Source organism: Dasypus novemcinctus, chromosome 12, assembly GCF_030445035.2.
Source record: "Dasypus novemcinctus isolate mDasNov1 chromosome 12, mDasNov1.1.hap2, whole genome shotgun sequence".
NCBI classification, from domain to species: domain Eukaryota; kingdom Metazoa; phylum Chordata; class Mammalia; order Cingulata; family Dasypodidae; genus Dasypus; species Dasypus novemcinctus.
In genome coordinates this window covers 15,296,680-15,315,724 of record NC_080684.1, presented here as the reverse complement: position 1 = coordinate 15,315,724, position 19,045 = coordinate 15,296,680, and the positions used below count along the sequence as shown (strand labels likewise).

The window sequence follows — 19,045 nt, the reverse complement described above, 5'->3', positions numbered from 1 at the left end:
TAAACAGCAAGTAATAAGTCATTAGCAAAACATGTAAAGAAAGAAATGCATATTAAAATGATGTATAACATAACCACATTTATTTAAGAATATATGCCAATATCAAACAGTAAATTTCAACAATGCAAAACCACAATTACTTTTGCACCAACCTAATAGTTTTATCATAAGCTTGCAGCAATTTAGTCATATCTTCTAGGTCCACTTCTAATTCTAGCTCTTTGTTATTTCTACTACCTCTGTAGTTACTTCTTCCAGTAAAGTCTTTTTTTTTTTTGTCTTTATTTTTTTAACATTACATTTCCCAGTAAAGTCTTGAACCCCTCAAATTCATCCATGAGGGTTGGAATCAACTTCTTCCAAACTCCTGTTAATTGTTGATATTTTTATCCTTCTCCCTTGAATCATGAATGTTCTTGATAGCATTTAGAATGGTTAATCCTTTCCAGAAGATTTTCAATTGAATTTGTCCAGCTCCATCAAGAAATCACTGCCTGTAGCAGCTGTAGTCTTATGAAATGTATTTCTTAAGTAATAAGACTTGAAAGTCAAAATTACTCCTTGATCACGTACTGCAGAATGGATGTTGTGTTGACAGTCATGAAAACAACATGAGTCTCATTGAACATCGCCGTCAGAGCTCTTAGGTGACCGTGTATATTGTCGACGAACAATACTATTTTAAAGAAATCTTTTTTTCTAAGCAGTAGGTCTCAGCAGTTGGCTTAAAATATTCAGAAAACTGTTTTGTAAATAGATGTGCTATCTTCTGGGCTTTGTTGCTCCATTTATAGAACACAGGCAGAGTAGATTAAGCATAATTCTTAGAGGCCATAGCATTTTTGGAATGGTAAATAAGTGTTGATTTCAACTTAAAGTCACTAGCTGCACTAGCCCCTCACAACAAAGTCAGTCTGTCATTTGAAGCTTTGAAGTCAGGCATTGACTTCTTCCTTTTAGCTATGAAAGTCCTAGGTGGCATATTCTTCCAATATAAAGCTGCTTCATTTACTTGAAATTCTGCTGTTTAGTGTAGCCACCTTCATCAATGTTCTTAGCTAGATCTTCTGAATAACTTGCTGCAGCTTCTCCAACAGCACTTGCTGCTTTACCTTGTCCTTTTATGTTGTAGAAACTGTTTCTTAAACCTCATGAACCAACATTTGCTGGCTTCAAACTTTTCTTCGGTGGCTTCCTCGCCTCTTTCATCCTTCACAGAATTGAAGAGAATTAGAGCCTTGCTCTGGATTAGGCTTTGTCTTAAGGGAATGTTGTGTCTGGTTTGATCTTCTATGCAAGTCACTGAAACTTTCTCCTTATCAGCAATAAGGCTGTTTCGCTTTCTTATCATTTGTGTGTTCACTGGAGCAGCACTTTTCATTTCCTTCAAGAACTTTTCCTTTGCATTCACAACTTGGCTGACTGTTTGGCACAGGAGCCTAGCTTTTGGCCCATCTCAGCTTTCAACATGCCTTCCTCACTAAGATTAATCATTTAATCCTTTCTAGCTTTAGTGAGAGACATGGGACTCTTCCTTTCATTTGAACACTTAGAGGCCATTTTAAGGTTATTAATTTGCCTAATTTCAGTATGGCTGCATCTCAGGGAATAGGGAGGCCCAAGGAGAGGGAAAGAGATGAGGGAACGGCTGGTCTGAGGAGCAGTCAGAACACATACATTTATTGATAAAGTTTGTCATTTTACATGGGTGCAGTTTGTGTTGCCCCAAAACAATTACAATAGTAACATCAAAGATCATTAATCACAGATCACCATGACACATAATTATAATGAAAAACTTTGAATTTACTGTGAGTACAACCAAAATGTGATACAGAGACCCAAAGTGAGCACATACTGTTGGAAAAATGGTGCCGAGAGACTCACTCAATGCAGGGTTGCCACAAACCTTCAATTTGTAAAATAGACACAACACAGCAAAATGAGATACCTGCATCTTTTTTTCAAGTATTGATTTTACATCTTTGTGAATGACTGAATTTAATCAACCATCCAGTCGACCACTGCATGTGAAATAAGTCCTTTCCAAAGACCTCTGTTTCACAGAACTTAGCTTTCTTGAGGAGAAAGGCTAGCCTACAGAAAGGTCTTTCAAACCACATTTGATTCCGTAGAAGAATTTTGAACATTCTTTGTGCACGAAGCTGTGCTTTCTCCTGGTAACTAGGGGGAAATTTTCCATTTCACTTTGAACATGAACGTATAAAGCTATAAGGAGAATAACACACCCATATCTCTACATGACTTCAGAGAAACCCTGTACCGGCAGTCTAAGCTAACCAGTACATTTCTTCATTCACAAATATGCACAGACAACTGAGGATCCCTAACAATTTAAGGAGAACCAATAGCATGAAAGAGGACTAAGATGAACAATCAGAATAACTCCAGAAGAAACAGATCATTTAGGCACAAAAGGGAACTTTTGAAAACTTCCTGTTGGTAGCCTTTGAGAAATTTAAGAATATTACACCCATAAAACAAAATAAAACAAAAGTGATCTGGCAGTTTGATATTTTTCATGAATTCCAAAAAGAGGTATTGCTTATGTTTGTAAACTGGTCTATTCCTCTGGGCATGATACCCTTTGATTGACTAAATTAAGATTAGGGCTTTGATTTCACCATGTCCTTGGGGCATACAGGGTTGAGTCCCTGCCCCCTTGGTAGGCTATATAAAGGGATGCTCAATCAAGAACAGAGAAGTAGAGTCACAGAAAAAGACACGACAGAGGAGAGAAATTGGTTTTGACGCTGGAGCCCGGGGGAGAGATGAGCCATTCACCTGATAGTTTACAGCTGACTTTGTGTAAAGAGACCAGAGCAGCTGAGATGGCCTGGAAAGTAACGAGGCCTCCAGCCTCCAGCTGAGTTCAGAAGAAGCTGGGCCCACAGAGGCTTAAGAGGAAGAAGGCTGAACCCTCATAGAGGTCACTTGTCTTCTCGCTTCAACATGTGGCAACAGACTGGGGAGGAAGTAACCTTGAGTTGGACTCTTTAGGGCCTTATAACTGTAAGCTTTTACCCCAAATAAATATCCTTTATAAAAGCTAACGGATTTTTTGTTACTTTGCATCAGCACCCCTTTGGCTGACTAATACAAGTGATATGAAAGATGTCACGGGATTTAAGAAATATTGGCAGCTGAGTGAGATCCAGAGGTTGGAGGAAGAAGCCATTAGGAAAGTTAGAGAGCAAGGAAAATTCTCTATCAAAGTTTTAGTTTAGTAACATATGATTATATTTCATTTATTCTGTAGCCAAGTACACAATTTCATTCTTCAGGGTATACTATTTAAAATAATGATAATGTTATAAATACTGATTAATGGTTTTCAGTGTTTAGAAACAACCTATGGACTAATAATGAGAGATTTAATTGTTTTGCAGAACAGAATGAAAATATTATGATTCTCAAAATTTTAAAAGTATTTTTATAACTAAAATAATTAAGAAAAAGAAGTATGCTACTTTATCTTTCATAGATACTAGTCCAGAGTAAATAAACCATATCAGAGAGGTTTTAGGGAAATCTTTAAAGTTAGGGTGACAACAACAAAACGACTTAAAATAGAAACTGTCATTAGTGGTTGCTGCTGGGAAATGAAATGTGTACTTGAGGTGTGCGATGGAAACATTTGTGCCCATTTGAGTATGCTTTTTTTTTTTTAAGGAAAAAAACATTTATATGTCTCACTTCTACTTTCTTCTGGTAGCTTTCAAGATTTTTCTCTTTAATTTTTGATGTTACACACTTTCACTAAACTCATGCTAATGAATAGAGATGTTTTTATTCCTTCTGCTAGAAACTCTATATGCTTTTTTAAACTCCAAGAACTATCTTTCTTCAATTCTGTACACTTCTTTGCCATTATCTCTTTTTATTTTGTTTCTCATTCGTCTTACAATTCTCTTATATTGCATGACTATTAACATAAACTCCTTATTCTTGTTTTTTTGGTTTATTTATTTTATTTTTCCATGCCTTTTAACTTCTTCATATTTTTCATTTCTTAATCTCTTTGTGCTATAATTTAGATGATTTCCTCAGGTCTATATTCTAGTTTCATAACTCTCCCTTCAGCTGAGTTCTTTTATTCAATTACTTTATTTTTTATTTTTCAAATTCATATTTTACTCTGTTCCAGTCAGTCTGATCTCCTTTTATAATTTTCTTATTTTGAATCTTTTTATTATATTCATTTTAAAATTATTTTTAAATTGTTTTGCTGTCTGTAGTTCCTTAAATGTGAACATTATTTCTTGTGCCTATTGACACTCATCATAATAAGTTTCCTTTTGGTTTTGTAATTTTTGTGATTTGGACTTGTGAACTTGTCTCAAGTGTGAGTTGCATACTGATACTGTGAGTGCCTACTGTGAGTGCATACTGTTGCAGCACTAGATTGTGGAGGCATTCTTATGTGGTAGTTCCATGTTTGTCAGGGGATTTATGGGTTTTATGAGTTCTGGAACAATTTTTATGTTAGTTTCTTTACTCAGAATTTCCTTATCATATGGGTAGTGCAAATTCCATAACTACGTCTTTTAAGAATGATGCTGTTTCTCCCAATGTAATGCTTCAATAAGAATTGGATGAATCTAACAATAAAAATTCCAGAAGAAATTTTATTAACAACATATAATGGACTCCTTTTTTATACACTGCCAGTCCACCCCATTTTCACTTAACAATTGAACTAAATGAGATCCAAAAAAGTTAAATGATTTCTGCTGAAATCTAGTAAGTTAATTGCAGAACAGAGCCTAAAAAATGGATCTCCTTGTAGTTAAAATACATATTAATTTGGTATAGATGGTGAAATGCTGATTCAAAGGAAAAACCTATATTTCCTTTTGTTGCTATTCTTATTATTGGCGTCACGATTCGAGGACGTGAAAGGTGACTCCTTAAGCCTGACCTTACCCTGTGCTGCATACTATGTATCATTTTGGTGGTGTTAATTCTTTCATGCCCAAATAGCAAATTAAACAATAATTTTCTTACACTACTGCTAATAGAGACACTAGTAGATTCTGCCTCAGAAGATCTTCCTTTATCAACAATTTACTTTTGCCTCCCTTTCTTTTAAATCACAGTCTTCTGACAAATCCCTAAAGCTCGAAGAGTGCAGCCATGTCTTAAGATTTCTTTTTCTTCCCGCAGTGACTAGCAAAGACCCTACCATGTTCATTATACATAGGCGCTCTACAACTATCCACTGAGTTGATGGTTTATTAGTAAATTTCCTTGTTGTCTTCCATTTTTCTTCTTTTGTATTGAGTAGAGAGAAACCTATCTGAATTTATTTCAGAGTTGACTTTCTTTCCATGTTTTTACAGAAAACATATACCAAGTAGGTATTTATATTCAATGATCTAATTTAAAGAAAATTATAATGATTGATTTTGCATTGTTAGCAGAAGAGAGTATTCTGAAAATCAACACAAAGTGGAAGACCCTTAAGCTGAAGCTGTAATATATTACTTACACCGAAGGAGCTTGAGTGTGGACAAGAAAGTGCTGACAGCTCAAATGAATCCTGTGGAACTGAGAAATATCAACATGGAACCTGATGAGGAGAGCAGTAGTGGAGAAAGTGCCCAAGATAGCTACACTAGAATGGGAAACTCTGAAAAGGCAGCAATGAGCAGGTATGGGGTTAAAAATCACAGGTTCCACAGAAAAATGAGAGAGGTGTATGGAAATGGAAAACATGGGTCTTACCTGAAAGAACTGGATTTATTATCTGTTTGAGATAATATGACACTGATGTTAACACATCAATTCCCTGATCCTGAATATAATAATAGTGTCAATCCTTTGTGTAATTAAGAATTGAGGTAACAATGTACAATGTACTTGACCCCATTAATAATGTAGAATAATTTAAATTGTATTATCCTATCATTCCTCTGACCTCTTGTAGTATTCTCTCTCAGATTCCTCTTCCTTTTACTGTCCTTCCAATGTTGCCCCATCTCCAAAGTTCCATAGGGACCTTTTCCCTCTAAAAGCATCCTCTGAGCAAGCACATTCACAACTATCACCACCGAATGAATAGATGTCATGTCTTCAGCCTATCAGACTTCTCAAAAATTGGGTTTCAGACCATTATGTCCAACTGTCTACCATGCATCTCTACTGGTGAACTAACATGTCTGAGTTGCTCATATACAAAGTCGAATTTGTAATATCTAATACTGAACTTCTATCATTCCCTTCAAAACCTGTTTCCTCTAGTTATTCCCACCTGACAAAATGTCACCAATATCATTCAGCAACTCAGTCAAAAGACCCAGGAGTCAACCTTGACTCACATCCCAAAAATTCTTGCCCCGACCCACACATTTGTGGTCAATGATATCCAGTTGGCTTTACCTCATTCATGTTTCAAATCCACCCTCTCTTCTCCATGCATTCTCTCGCCACCTTTCTTTAGGCCCTCCTCCTCCCTTGCCTATCAGAATAGCTTCCTGATTTGTCTCACTCCCCTTACGTTTCACTCTTCCAACTTGCCCTCCACACCACTCCAAGAGTAATATTTTTAAATTGCAAATTGCATCTTTTTACCTGGGTAAAGTCCTTCAGTGGCTCACCATTACCTGTAATATAAAGATAAGACTATTCATTGCATGGCACTCGAGGGCCTTCATGATGTGAGTCTGACCTCCCTCTCCTGTCTTATTCTTGACTGCTCTCTTTCTGTACCTTCTTCTCTGGACTTGTTGAGCTACTTGCAGTTCTTCACTCATGCTGCTCCTTTGGCCTGCAGTGCCATCTCTCAGTACCACCCATCGGCTTTCCCCCTTCTCTCTAATGACACCTCAATAAGACTCGGTTCAATGTCAGGTCTCCTGTGAAGCCTTCTCAAATGCCCCAGCTCCATCAAGTAGAAGTGACCGTTCCTTCATTTGTGAGCTCTTTACCCTAAGCAGATGCCCATCATACCACCTACAACAGGTTAATGCTCTTATTTGGCCTCTGTGGTCCCAGCCCGTACTACTCTGCCAGTACATGGGTAGGTGCAAAATAGTTATTTGCTAAATGAATTAGTTTCCCACAAATGTTTTCAAACAAAAATTATACATGATATAAGAGTCTTAGAAAGGAATTTTTGACCCAAATCTAATTCTAAAGTAGAGAATTTTAATTCCAAACAAGGACTTCTCATTTCATTTACAACATCCAGGAAAGGCCATCAGAAAGAGGAACTGCTCCTTCTCCAAGGAGCTCAGTGCAGTGAACTTTAGGGTTGTAATGTTCAAGGCCTAGAGGGGCCACTGAGATATAAATCATGGTGTTTTCTAGACCTGCCCTTCAGGCTACAAGGAACGTTGGTGACTCTTGAAGAAACACAAGGTTGTAGAACTCAGGGCTTTGGAGTCTGCACAGAATAGTCACTTGCCTTTGGAAAGATATTTATCTTCTTTGAGCTTCAGAGTCAAATGCAGAACAGCAAATTAATTCTATAAAGTAGGAAAACCCATACTCACTTTTCTAAGGATTAAATGAGTATCTAGAATATAGTTGACCCTCAACGAAGTTTTGTTCTTTCTCCTCCACCTTAGTAAATTGATCTAAATCAGAAGACCTTTTATTTCTGAGATGGATGCCTGCAAATAAGAACTCTGAAGGGGGTTGGTTAGTGAAAGGCAGACTGTTCCAAAACAGTCCTACAGAGTATTTCTACTTGATTTCTCAAAACGTCATAATGAAAAGAGCAAAAAAGCTTTTGTTAAGCTTCACAGAATGTGTTCTGGAGCGCTCTCAGGGACTGGCCTAGCCACTCCTGGCTCAAACACTGGTCATCATTTTGCAGTTTCATGATCACTTAAAAAGATGGGTTTTGTTTTTGTTTGGTTTGGATGGATCCCTTAAATGCAAATTTTTGAGAAATTTGACATAATGCATTTATTTGGAATCAATGTACTTATGTTTTCAATATATGCTGGGTTTGATATAAAACATTTGAGACACTGATGATATTTCACATACATTTTATGCAATCCTAGTATATTTTATGACTATACCTCCTCATCGCCAAATAAGAACAAGAAGATACCTCAGAAAAGAAAAAAAGAAAATAATGTGTTTACCTTTACTTTAAAAATTTTAAAAGTACTCTTGGAATAAAAGATTTTAGTTTATTGGTTTAAGTAAAAAATAGGGAGTTGGACATTCTTAAGTATAAAATCCAGATGACAATTCTGTTTTTCAGTCCTTAGGCCTATTTTGGCTTCATTTTATCCTACTGTCTCAACTTCCAATTATGAACATGAGGTACCAGTCTTCACAGAGCAAGTATATTAATGAAACTCTATTAAAATAGAGCACAAAAATGGGTAGTGGAGATGGAAGTTGGCAGCATCTAAGGGTGTTAGGCTTCCTATGAGAAATATGGGTAGAATCCCAGGACATTATCCTGACTTGTGTAATGGGATGTATCTTCTTCCTGAGTTTTAGAAAAGCACATAGGGAAGCGGACTTGGCCCAGTGGTTAGGGCGTCCATCTACCACATGGGAGGTCCACGGTTCAAACCCGGGGCCTCCATGACCCGTGTGGAGCTGGCCCATGTGCAGTGCTGATGCGCGCAAAGAGTGCCGCGCCACACAGGGGTGTCCCCTGCGTAGGGGAGCCCCACGCGCAAGGAGTGCACCCATAAGGAGAGCTGCCTAGCGCAAAAGAAAGTGCAGCCTGCCCAGGAATGGTGCCGCACACACGGAGAGCTGACACAACAAGATGACGCAACAAAAAGAAACACAGATTCCTGTGTGCTGCTGATAAGGATAGAAGCAGTCATAGAAGAACACACAGCGAATGGACTCAGAGAGCAGACAACTGGGGAGTGGGGAAAAGGAGAGAGAAATAAATTAAATAAATCTTAAAAAAAAAAAAAGAAAAGCACATAAAACTTTTGGGTTTTCTGCTCTCCATATACCTTACATTGTTCTCTATTCTCAAAAAGCAACCCTGCCATCTCTCTTCCTCAGGAGATTATTTTCAGGATTAGCTCCTATTATCAAAGACAATCTGTCTTTTTTTTTTTTTTTACTTCTGACAGTTATTTTAATAACGCTCTTCAATTACTTTAACTTACACTTTCCTGCTAGAAATGCCGTAAACATTGCCTTTTACCTAATTAGAAAGCACTTTTAAGAAACATGCATAGTTAAGCATTTCATATAGTCAAAACAAAACCTGTTGGATATTTTCCAGTGTTAAAAATACAATGGTGGCAGCTGGACCCATTAGCCAAGCCTTTTGGAAATGTGGCCGGTGCTAGGTCCACAGCTCGAGAGCCCCTGGCCTTAACTGCAGGAGCTGACCCGTACAGTAACCTCGGAACAAGCTGTGCAGCTTTCAGGATGTCCAAGTAGACCGTAATCAGAATATTCTGTTGATAGTAACATTTTACAGTCCTCTTCCTAACTCTTCTATGAATTCATTGGGTTTCCTTGATATTTTTCTTAGTTTCATCCATTGTCTAATAACCCAGCTTCATTTTCAGAGTAATTAAAACATACACACAACCAGCCAAACACAGTACAGAGCTACCATTGAACTACTTTGCAGCCAGAGATATATGTATACACAGATGGCACCAAAAAAAGAGGAAAATACCAACTAAAGGACCCTGTGCTTCCTGGGGATCCTTGGTTCTGCGACAAACCACAGACTTCAAGAGCAGTGGGTATGGGCACATTGCTTCGTTTTCTGAGACACGGTGGCATTCAGCTTCTCATTTAGAGTTGGGTTGTGAAATTTCCTTGCACAGGGTTGTTTGCAGCATCACTTGAAATCAGGATCACAGTGCCTGACACATGGTAGGCACTTAGTAAATAATTGTCGAATGTATAAAATCATGTGCTTATGGTGTGGCTGTCCTTGAGAAAGCCCAGTTAGAGTCAAGACTAGGTACCCTGTTGGGAAGCACTCTTCCCGGGGACAAAATCAGCTCTAATGATTCTCTCTCTTGCATAGTTAATGAAAGAAAGGAGAAATGTGGTATAAAAGTTTTCAACGAACTTATTTTCTTCCTTTTAAATTTCTTCCCGCTTTCCCAAAATATATACCCAAATTGAGCCCAGTTGTTGCTCTGGAAGGGGCACTTGTGGAAAAGAGGAGGAAAAAGAGTTTCGGAGGTCTTATTTTCCACCCTCAATTCACTTAGTTAGATCACCTGAAGCATAAATAGAACTCAGAGTGCTTACTTGTTTTCACTTTCTTATTTTCCTCTTTTTGTGTGTGTCCAGCAAATTTGCTAATGAAGATGCTGAAAGTCAGAAATTCCTGACAAATGGATTTTTGGGGGAAAAGAAGCTGGCACATTATGATGATGAGCATGTAAGTTAATCTATGCTTTCAAGCAGTAAACAGGGCTTGACGGTGTCTGATTTATCCAGGTCTCTGTGGGAAAAACAATGTGACTGAAATTTTCCAAGCCTCGATCAGCACATTCTCTGTTTATTCAGGCCCTTACTGGAAGAAGGGCTTGTTTTTCCTGTCGGCCATATGGCTGAATAAATCATTGATGAAATTCATTGGTGTTTTGGAGAAATCATTCTATCTAAAATGTAATCTGCAATCGTACATGCTTGCCTTTTTTTTTTTTTTTTTTTTTTTGAGGTGACAGGGCCGGGGATTGAACCTGGGGCCTTGTGTGTGGGAGGCCGGTGCTCAACCACTGAGCCACACTGGCTCCCTGCTTCCCTTTTTTTTTTCATGTTCCTTGACCTGTGTTTTTGGTTTAGACCCCCAGTGAGACCAAGCCCTGCATTCCACTGGAAACCACCGGCTTTTCATGAGGGTGGGTCATGGTTGTCACTCACTGTCATTCCGACTCAGTCTTCCATTTGGGACTGCAGTCAACTCCAGAAGCAAAGACAGGGTGAGAAGAGGAAGAGCCCTGGAAACCGCCTTCATTTAACGAGCGTTGTGTGTAACGCGTCCCTTCCTTCCCCAGCACCCGGGCACGACCACGTTTGGAATGTCCTCGTTCAACCTGAGCAACGCCATCATGGGCAGCGGCATCTTGGGCTTGTCCTACGCCGTGGCCAACACGGGGATCATCCTGTTTGTGTAAGTGCAGGCGCGCTCCCGCGTTTGGGGGCCAGGTCTGCGTCCCTGCAGTTCTTCATTTTTGATTATTCATTCCCCGCCCTGGTGTTCTTTAGTTACACAATCTGAGGATTGATTTTTATGAGCAAGAACGAGCCGAGAGAGTGTTAACAAATTTCTCATGCATTTAGCTGAAACAGCAATCTCGGTTAAACTAATCCGAACAGTCTCATTGTGGGGCTTGTTCAACTCTCCCTAGCCAAATTGCAGACAGTTTGCAAGCTCACTCCCCGCGGTGCTGGAGCAGCCCCGCCTGTTCATATATATATATAATAGTTCGTATATTTTATAAAGGAGTTCATTGTTCGGTGGATGCTTAAGAGTAATCTGGTGTTTATTAGTCAAGAAAAGATCTGCCCCAGACGCAAATCAGATTTTGTTCTACTCGTGGGATAAAGCCCGCATCCCTACGCCTCAGAGCCTTGCCTGCCCTGGCTTCATCTCGCATGTGCTGTGAACGTGCCACAGGCCCTTCCACCACAGGGCCTTTGCACACACCCTTTCTCCTTTACCCAGGTAACTTCCTCTCATATCACAGGTCCGCCCTGCCCCCAGTGCTGCTTCCCCTGACATCCATGACCACGGCCAGTCGCCTTATTTTACCCTCACCACAGTTTTAATATGTTAGTGCATTTGTCTGATTTATTTGGCTAATGCCTATCTCCCTTATTAAACTGTAATCTCCAGTGAGTGGAGCCCTTAGCTGTATCCCCGGGACCTACCTCCGTGCCTGGTACAGGGAGTATTTGCTGAATGACAAAAGCCCACTCTTACGTGGACATATTTTAGCCATACTCGGGCAAACGCTGCTTGGGTGTCGTGCCAGGGGCCTGTCGGATGGATGCCACACCGCCTGTGACGGGCAGGCACAGGTGTTCGCATGCGTTATGTACAGCTTGGTATTTTCGAGGACAGAGTTGGCAGCAGTGGAATTTTTCACGAGAATAAACTCTCAGGTTAGTCAGGCATTGGTGTGGATGCAGGGCACAGTTCCAGATGCAGTGCTGGAGGGTGAAATAACTGTCTAGGAACGCAACATTTATATTATAAATATGTGCTATTTATATTCTAAACTCCACTTATGATTAGATAATCACATAAGTATCTGAGGACAAAGGATCAAGGCTCTAAATATTTATATTGTTAGTGAAATAATAAACAGGTTTGGCTTTGGTTGAGTCGTTTGATGTAGAATATTCTTTAGCGGGTGGGTTTTTATATCGAGTTTAACTTTATAAGCCAGCTTTGAAATAGTTTATTTTTATTCTCTGAATCATAATGGCTAGAGATACATTCATGTATACTTTTGTATACATTTGTAGTGTATACCAGCTCTAAGACAATAAGATAACCTTCACCTTATCAATGGCACATACCATTAAAATTATCTAGTAGGTTATTGTAGATCACTCATGAAGAGAAATGTGAAATAATTCCCCTAATCCTAGAGCCATAGCTCTTTTTCATGGGAGGAGAATCTTCCTCCACTTCCCGTCCCCCCTTCTTATGGCTTTTTGCGTGCTGTCAGGTTTCTGTGTCCATTCACTGTGTGTTCTTCTGTGTCTGTGTTTATTTATTTATCTACACCCCCCCACCCCGCTTGCGGCTTGCTTGTCTGCTCTCTGTGTCCATTCGCTGTGCACTCTCCTGTGTTTTTGCTTGTCTCCCTTTTTGTTGTGTCACCTTGCTGAGTCGGCTCTCCACAGCACCTGCGGGCCGGGCGGCGCTCCACAGCGTGCGGGCGAGCCTGCCTTCACCAGGAGCCCCGGGACGTGAACCCAGGGCCTCCCATATGGTAGAGGGGAGCCCGACTGAGCCTCAGCCACTTCCCAGAATCTTCCGCTTTCAAAACCAAGGGACTCATTCCAGGCAATTAACATGTAGCCGATTAATTTTGCCACAGCAACTGAATTGCTGAACATCCTGGGGTGTGTTTTATGTGTTCATGTAGCATAGCTTGGACTGGATTGAGCTATCTCCCTTAATTCAGAGCAAGTAACACGGTATTTGATTGGTGTTGCTTCCAGTATTTTCTGTCAGCGCAACCATAAATTTGGAATACAGGGAATGCTCCTTATTTTCACAGAGAACAAAATTATGTAACCCAAATTACATGATTCTATAAAAACAGGTAAGTTCAAAAGGCATATGGTAAAATAAGCTATTAGCTAGACCAATATTTGTAGGAAATAATAAGAGCACAATGTAGCTTAATGTACTTAAAAATTTACAACTCAGGGGCCCAAATGTATATTTGCTACATTGGCTTCATCAGTTATTACCAAAGAATTAGATTAATTGTGAAGAAAATATTTGGTATGTCCTTGCCATGTCAAATAGAGAAGAAGAAGAAAAAAAGACAGTATTTTTTAGAAGTTTCAGGCAAAGTTTTATATTGTTCCTTCATTTTGTCATGTACATGCTTCTATCTATAACATTATTTCCAGACTACAATTCTTTTTTGGAGGGAAACACTGATCACTACACATCTTGTATAATGACATGTAAACACATCATACATATATGTGGGCATGTAGAGGGTCCTCAAACTAGAAATGATTCTCTCTGAATGAAAAAACAGCAACTATCCTGCAGCGAATACTTACCTCTCTCTGCTTTCTCAATTACACACGCAATTGGCTGACCATCTGGTCCCTAAGTCACCTGGTCATCTAATAGACAGGACTATAGGAACAGTGCAAAACTGGAGCTCAGACGCTGCACGCACTAGCTACTAGATTTTAGACTTAAGATTTAGACAGGATATCAAATAGCCCTTCAATTTTCAGTATTCATGGAGCAGCATACAAATATGATACACATGTACCCATATGCTGAGTAAGTATAAACTTAGCCTCTAAATCATGAACCAGTTTCTACAACTGGGTAACTCTAAAAAACTTTCTTAGAAACTTCAGGTAATAGGTTTTGTCATATAATACAGAGAAATTCCAGTTCTGTGACATTACAGGGTATATGTGGAATTCTGAAAATTACTTCCAAAAAAACCTTTACTTTTGGAGTATTAACGATTGGAAAGTTCAGTTTGATCATTTTTTGTAACACCTAACATTATTCTCCTTATTATAAAACTTTGTTTTCTACTCTCTATTCCCTTCGCAGAATCATGCTGCTTGCTGTGGCAATCCTGTCTCTGTATTCAGTTCACCTTTTATTAAAGACAGCCAAGGAAGGAGGTACGTTACCCCTGAAGTTCCAGATGCTCGGATTCGCTTCCCATAAGAAAGCATTCCCATAAGAAAGCATAGTTAAGACTTTAGCTCCTTAACTATAGGATGATTCAGTCAGTTTCACATCTCATTTTTCTGACCCCAGAAGATACAGTTTCTCAGTGTTTTTAGCTATTTGGGCAAGTAAGAGACAGGAGTGAAAGTCAACTGCTTCAGGTTCAAGCCAAACAGAAAAAAAGAGATTTCAGGGAGATGATAGAAAATAACAGTTTTCAGGCTAAAATGAATGAAGCCATTGTGTCTTGTGTGGAAAACATTTTAAATATTTCTTTTTGGCTTTTTGGAGGGTGCGTATGTTGGGTTTATAATGTACGTAATGGTGTTTATTTCCATGTTTAAGGCTCCAGTGTAGAATTATACTATAGAAATATTTTAGGCATTAAAACAATCCTTCAACAAGGTTATTTTGTCTTAATCCTAGGCTCTTTAATTTATGAAAAACTGGGGGAAAAGGCTTTTGGATGGCCTGGAAAAATTGGAGCTTTCGTCTCTATTACAATGCAGAACCTTGGAGGTAAGGGGATATGGCTTTCATAGACTGCTTGAACTTCCAGTAGAATATTCAGTAAATAAGAAAAGTCTTATCACAATGAATAAGTACTCAAAACAGAAAAAATATCTGCTCTATAGTTGTGAAATGTAAAACATTAAGTTTCTTAGATTTCTCTCGCTCTGGAATTAAAAATAGCAGTATCTGAGGATAAAACATAAACATGAAACTCTACCAATTGAATTCTATAATTAAAACAGAGTAAAACCTTTCTTGATTTCTAATACAATTGTGGCTTTAATTATTACTTTCAATAATGAAATCCCCAGTTCTTATTTCTGTTTTTTCCAGTACAGATGATGTTTTATACATAGGACTGAATTTTTCTCCCCATAAAACTGAGTATTAAGTATCTGGGGGGAGCAGCTCATTGGAGAATGTTTCTAGAAATTATACTAGGCATCAGAAGCATTATAAACCACAGATTTCTTGGGCCTACAGATTCTTATAATTCCTACTGAATTATAATTTCCAGGGTAGAGCCTAGAAATAGGTACTTTTAACAGTGCTGCCAATGATAACGTTTGTCCAGCACCTTCACAATGGTTCTGGGATTTAAAGATTCTCTCTCTCCTCCTTCTCTCTTGAAACTCTCTCGCCTTCCATCCTCACCGCCACAGTTCAGGTGATCACCATTTCTAGTTCAGACGGTTGCAGTAGCCATCTAACTGATCTCTCCCTGCCTTGAGTTTTCTCTGCTACCACCTCTAATTCATCCTCCAGATAAATTTTTTCAAGTTCAGTTCCCATACATAAAATTCTTCAGCACATCTCCATCATTTTCAAGATAAAATTTAAATTTCTTGGTCTGACACATGCAGCTCTTCATGATTTGTCCCATCTACCTTTCTGACACTTTTCAAACAAACCCCCATAATTATTAATATCTATTTTTCTACCTACCTACCTATGCTCTCTGCATCCTGAGTCATACCATAACAAACTGTATTCAGTTCCTCTAATGGTTCCCACCCCAAGATGGCTATCTTGTTTGTGTGCTCTTTGTTTTTGGTCGTTGTTTGCACTTGTCTGTTCATTGTCTGCTTGTATTTTTGTTGTTGTTGTTTGTTTGCTTTTTGCTTGTTGTCTGTTTTTTCTTTAGGAAGCATCAGGAACTGAACCCAGGACTTCCTATGTGAGAGGCAGGTGCTCAACTGCTTGAGCCACCTCTGCACCCTGCTTGTTTCCTTTTGCTCACTGTCTGCTTGTTGTCTCCTTGATATCTGCTTGTTGTCTGCTTGTTGTTTATCTTCTTTAGGAGGCACCAGGAACTGAACCTGGGATTTCCCATGTGAGAGGCGGCGCTCTGCTGCTTGAGCCACATCTGCTCCCTGCTTGTCTGCTTTTCCCCGCTGTCTGCTCTGTCTGCTTGTTGTTTTGCTTGATGTCTGCTTGTTGCTCGTCTTCTTTAGGAGGCACTGGAACTGAACCTGGGCCCTCCCATGGGGGAGGCGGGCATTCACATTCACTCCCCACCCTTAGTGATTTTAATACTTAAAATCTGAGCTTTCTTTCACATGCTATTTCCTCCCCTTGGGCGGCTTTGGTTACCCTCCAGCCTGTCCCTCTCTCTCTCTCTCCTTCCTGTGGCCGTGGCCCATCCCTTCTCTAGCCTGTTAGGGTCTTCTTCCTCTGGCCCCCTTTCCCCTCTTTGCCATGTATCTGGTCTGGTATGATTTTTTAAAAAGATATTTTAAAACCCTCGAGGTATAGAATAGACTTTGGAGTCTGATACACCAGAACCTGAGTCTGTTTCTGTAACACTTACTACGTGTGACCTTGGGAAAATCACTTTATTGCGTCTAATGCTCCCATGAATGAAAATGAGTGTAATGCCTCCTCCTCACAAGGGCGCTGTGAGGATTACACAACGTAACATGTGGCACCCATTAAGGGCCCAGGGTCTGCTCCCTTCCTTCCCATTCTCGGCTTCAACAGCCATGTCTCTGGAGTCCCTGTGATTGTTTTTTAAGTGGACATTTATAATTATAAAACAAACATATGCGAATTGTGAAAAACTAAACATGACATAAATATACAGATTACAAAAAATAAGTTACCTTCGGAATAACCACTCCGGGTTTTCCTCTATGCCTAACTTAACAAATATGTTGTTAATGTCAAAATTGGGTAATCTTATAATACGATTTTGCAGCTTGCTTTTTTAATTTAACAATTATGCCTTGAGTGTATTTGCATGTTAGTCTTTTTCATGATTTAGAATTTTCCATTGTATATATGTACTGTAATTGGCCTACCTCATCCCTTATTGATGGACAATTGGATTGTTTCTAATTTTTCACTATTACAAACCAAGCTTCAGTGAATAAATTTGCACAGGTATCTTCTTTGAAGGAAGCAACTCCTTGTTTAAACTCTTTGGGATTATCTAGGATTTCTAGAATGGAGTAATTCTTTTAATATCCTGTATCCAACTATACCTGTTCCTGATAATGGATTATTAATAAGCATATAAATAAAAGCTGGCCAAATCTTTGATTTGTGTTAATTTTCATATTTGTATTATACATTCAGACTAAAATACTGGGTAGAATTTGGCAATAACAACAGGATTTTCTCATTTATTTTATTGGTTTGGAGCCACAAGCATAAACAACCTCTCCCAGGCCCCTACCTCTAAGTTTTACATCTGGTTCAAATTTTCACCCTTATCAAGACGAAAATTATCAAACAATTTTGGTATCACCTCACGGTTTATCTGATTTACTTGTTTTGGCAACTGAAATAACTGCACATGAGCATGTTTAGCCCTGAACCCACCACCTGTAGTGCACAACGCAGCCTTTCCTATGCATAAATAATGGGATAAATTACCAAATGGTCCCTCAGTCAAACCACACCACATAAGAAAGGCGGCTCTTAGGAAGTAAGAATCAATTTCATAGTACCATCCCTGAAATGCTGCCACTGCAGTTACTCTGTGTGACTGCTGGTTATTCTGGTATCTGGGAAGTCACTTGTATTTCTGTATTTAGCGGCTCCATGTTACGAAGGATTAATTTTCTCAATCCCTTGGAAAATGAACAGTTACCATAGATGTTTTAACTTTAGCAGAATAATCTTGGCATTTCCCAGACAGGTCTGGGTTATTCTGAATTTTTGAAGACCGAGCACATGAATAGTGGTGTTGTCACTGAAAGTCAGTAATTAATATCTCTAAAATGGTATCTCACTGAGCCAGTTAAGCAGAAATATCTCCCTTGTTTACTCTCTAGATGACTTAACTTTAGCTGAGATCTTTGTAAAGATTAACCAGATGTTTGAAAATGACAGATCAGACACTGTAAAAAATCATTTTATTTGATAATAGAGAAGAAGTTCTAGCCCAGAAATCAGGAAATTTACATTTTAGACATGGTCTGTCATTTTTGAGCTCTGTGATCTGGAACATGTCATTTAACTGCTCTAATATTCATATCATCAACTGGGGAATGAGGATAATAACATGTATCTCGTTTCACAGGGCTTTTTGGATGATCGGCCAAAATAATGTGATAAATGAAACAATGTGGAATTATTATCTCCATATTACTTTTGTTTGAAGTTAAAGAAATATTCTTAAATCATTAATAGTTCGACATGTAACTTAGATATGTTTTAAATGTCTCTTATAAAAAATTCACCATAACGATGTAGCACACACTGAAATATCCTATGCAAAACTTGTTGGTTTTATTTTTAATTCTTTTGACCAGTGTAAAGTAACAAATTTGTACCATACTTCACTTAATTGATGAACCTGGGGATAGGGTGCTTCATAAATTCCTACAACTGTAGGCAAAATTGTGTGAAATGCCAAATGCATAAATATACATTTTTCTAGGGAGAGGGTTTATAGAATTCATCAGACTTTCAAAAAAGTATATGATCACATCTATATCACTTATCTAGAGACTCAAGAGTTTTTACCACTTTGGATCATTTCTTATTTGGCCACAGGGAGACTAGGATATAGATAAGAAAAATTTCAGAACCTCATTGGAGAGAAGCTATCATCTCCTGTCCCAGAAGGCGTCAGTTTAGACAATAAACTGTCTGAGACGTTACCTGCCCCTCAGGGAGAGTCACAGAAGGCCCATC

The 19,045-nt window shown here is 38.8% G+C and overlaps 1 protein-coding gene across 18 annotated transcripts in view; it reads left to right on the top strand.

The window, feature by feature from the left end:
* SLC38A4 (solute carrier family 38 member 4) overlaps nucleotides 1-19,045 on the top strand; it is a 69,118-nt gene that overhangs the window by 33,969 nt on the left and 16,104 nt on the right. For 6 of the 18 annotated variants that reach the window (XM_058307872.2, XM_058307868.1, XM_058307869.1 and 3 more), the window contains 5 exons: nucleotides 5,445-5,675; nucleotides 10,279-10,369; nucleotides 10,989-11,104; nucleotides 14,267-14,340; nucleotides 14,816-14,908. In XM_058307872.2, coding sequence (XP_058163855.1) covers nucleotides 5,557-5,675; nucleotides 10,279-10,369; nucleotides 10,989-11,104; nucleotides 14,267-14,340; nucleotides 14,816-14,908 — 493 coding nt within the window. In that variant the 5' untranslated portion in view covers nucleotides 5,445-5,556. Of the gene's footprint in view, nucleotides 1-5,441; nucleotides 5,676-9,521; nucleotides 9,717-10,278; nucleotides 10,370-10,988; nucleotides 11,105-14,266; nucleotides 14,341-14,815; nucleotides 14,909-19,045 lie in introns of all 18 variants that reach the window. The other 12 variants (XM_004470423.2, XM_004470422.5, XM_071218795.1 and 9 more) reach the window with 6 other exon arrangements.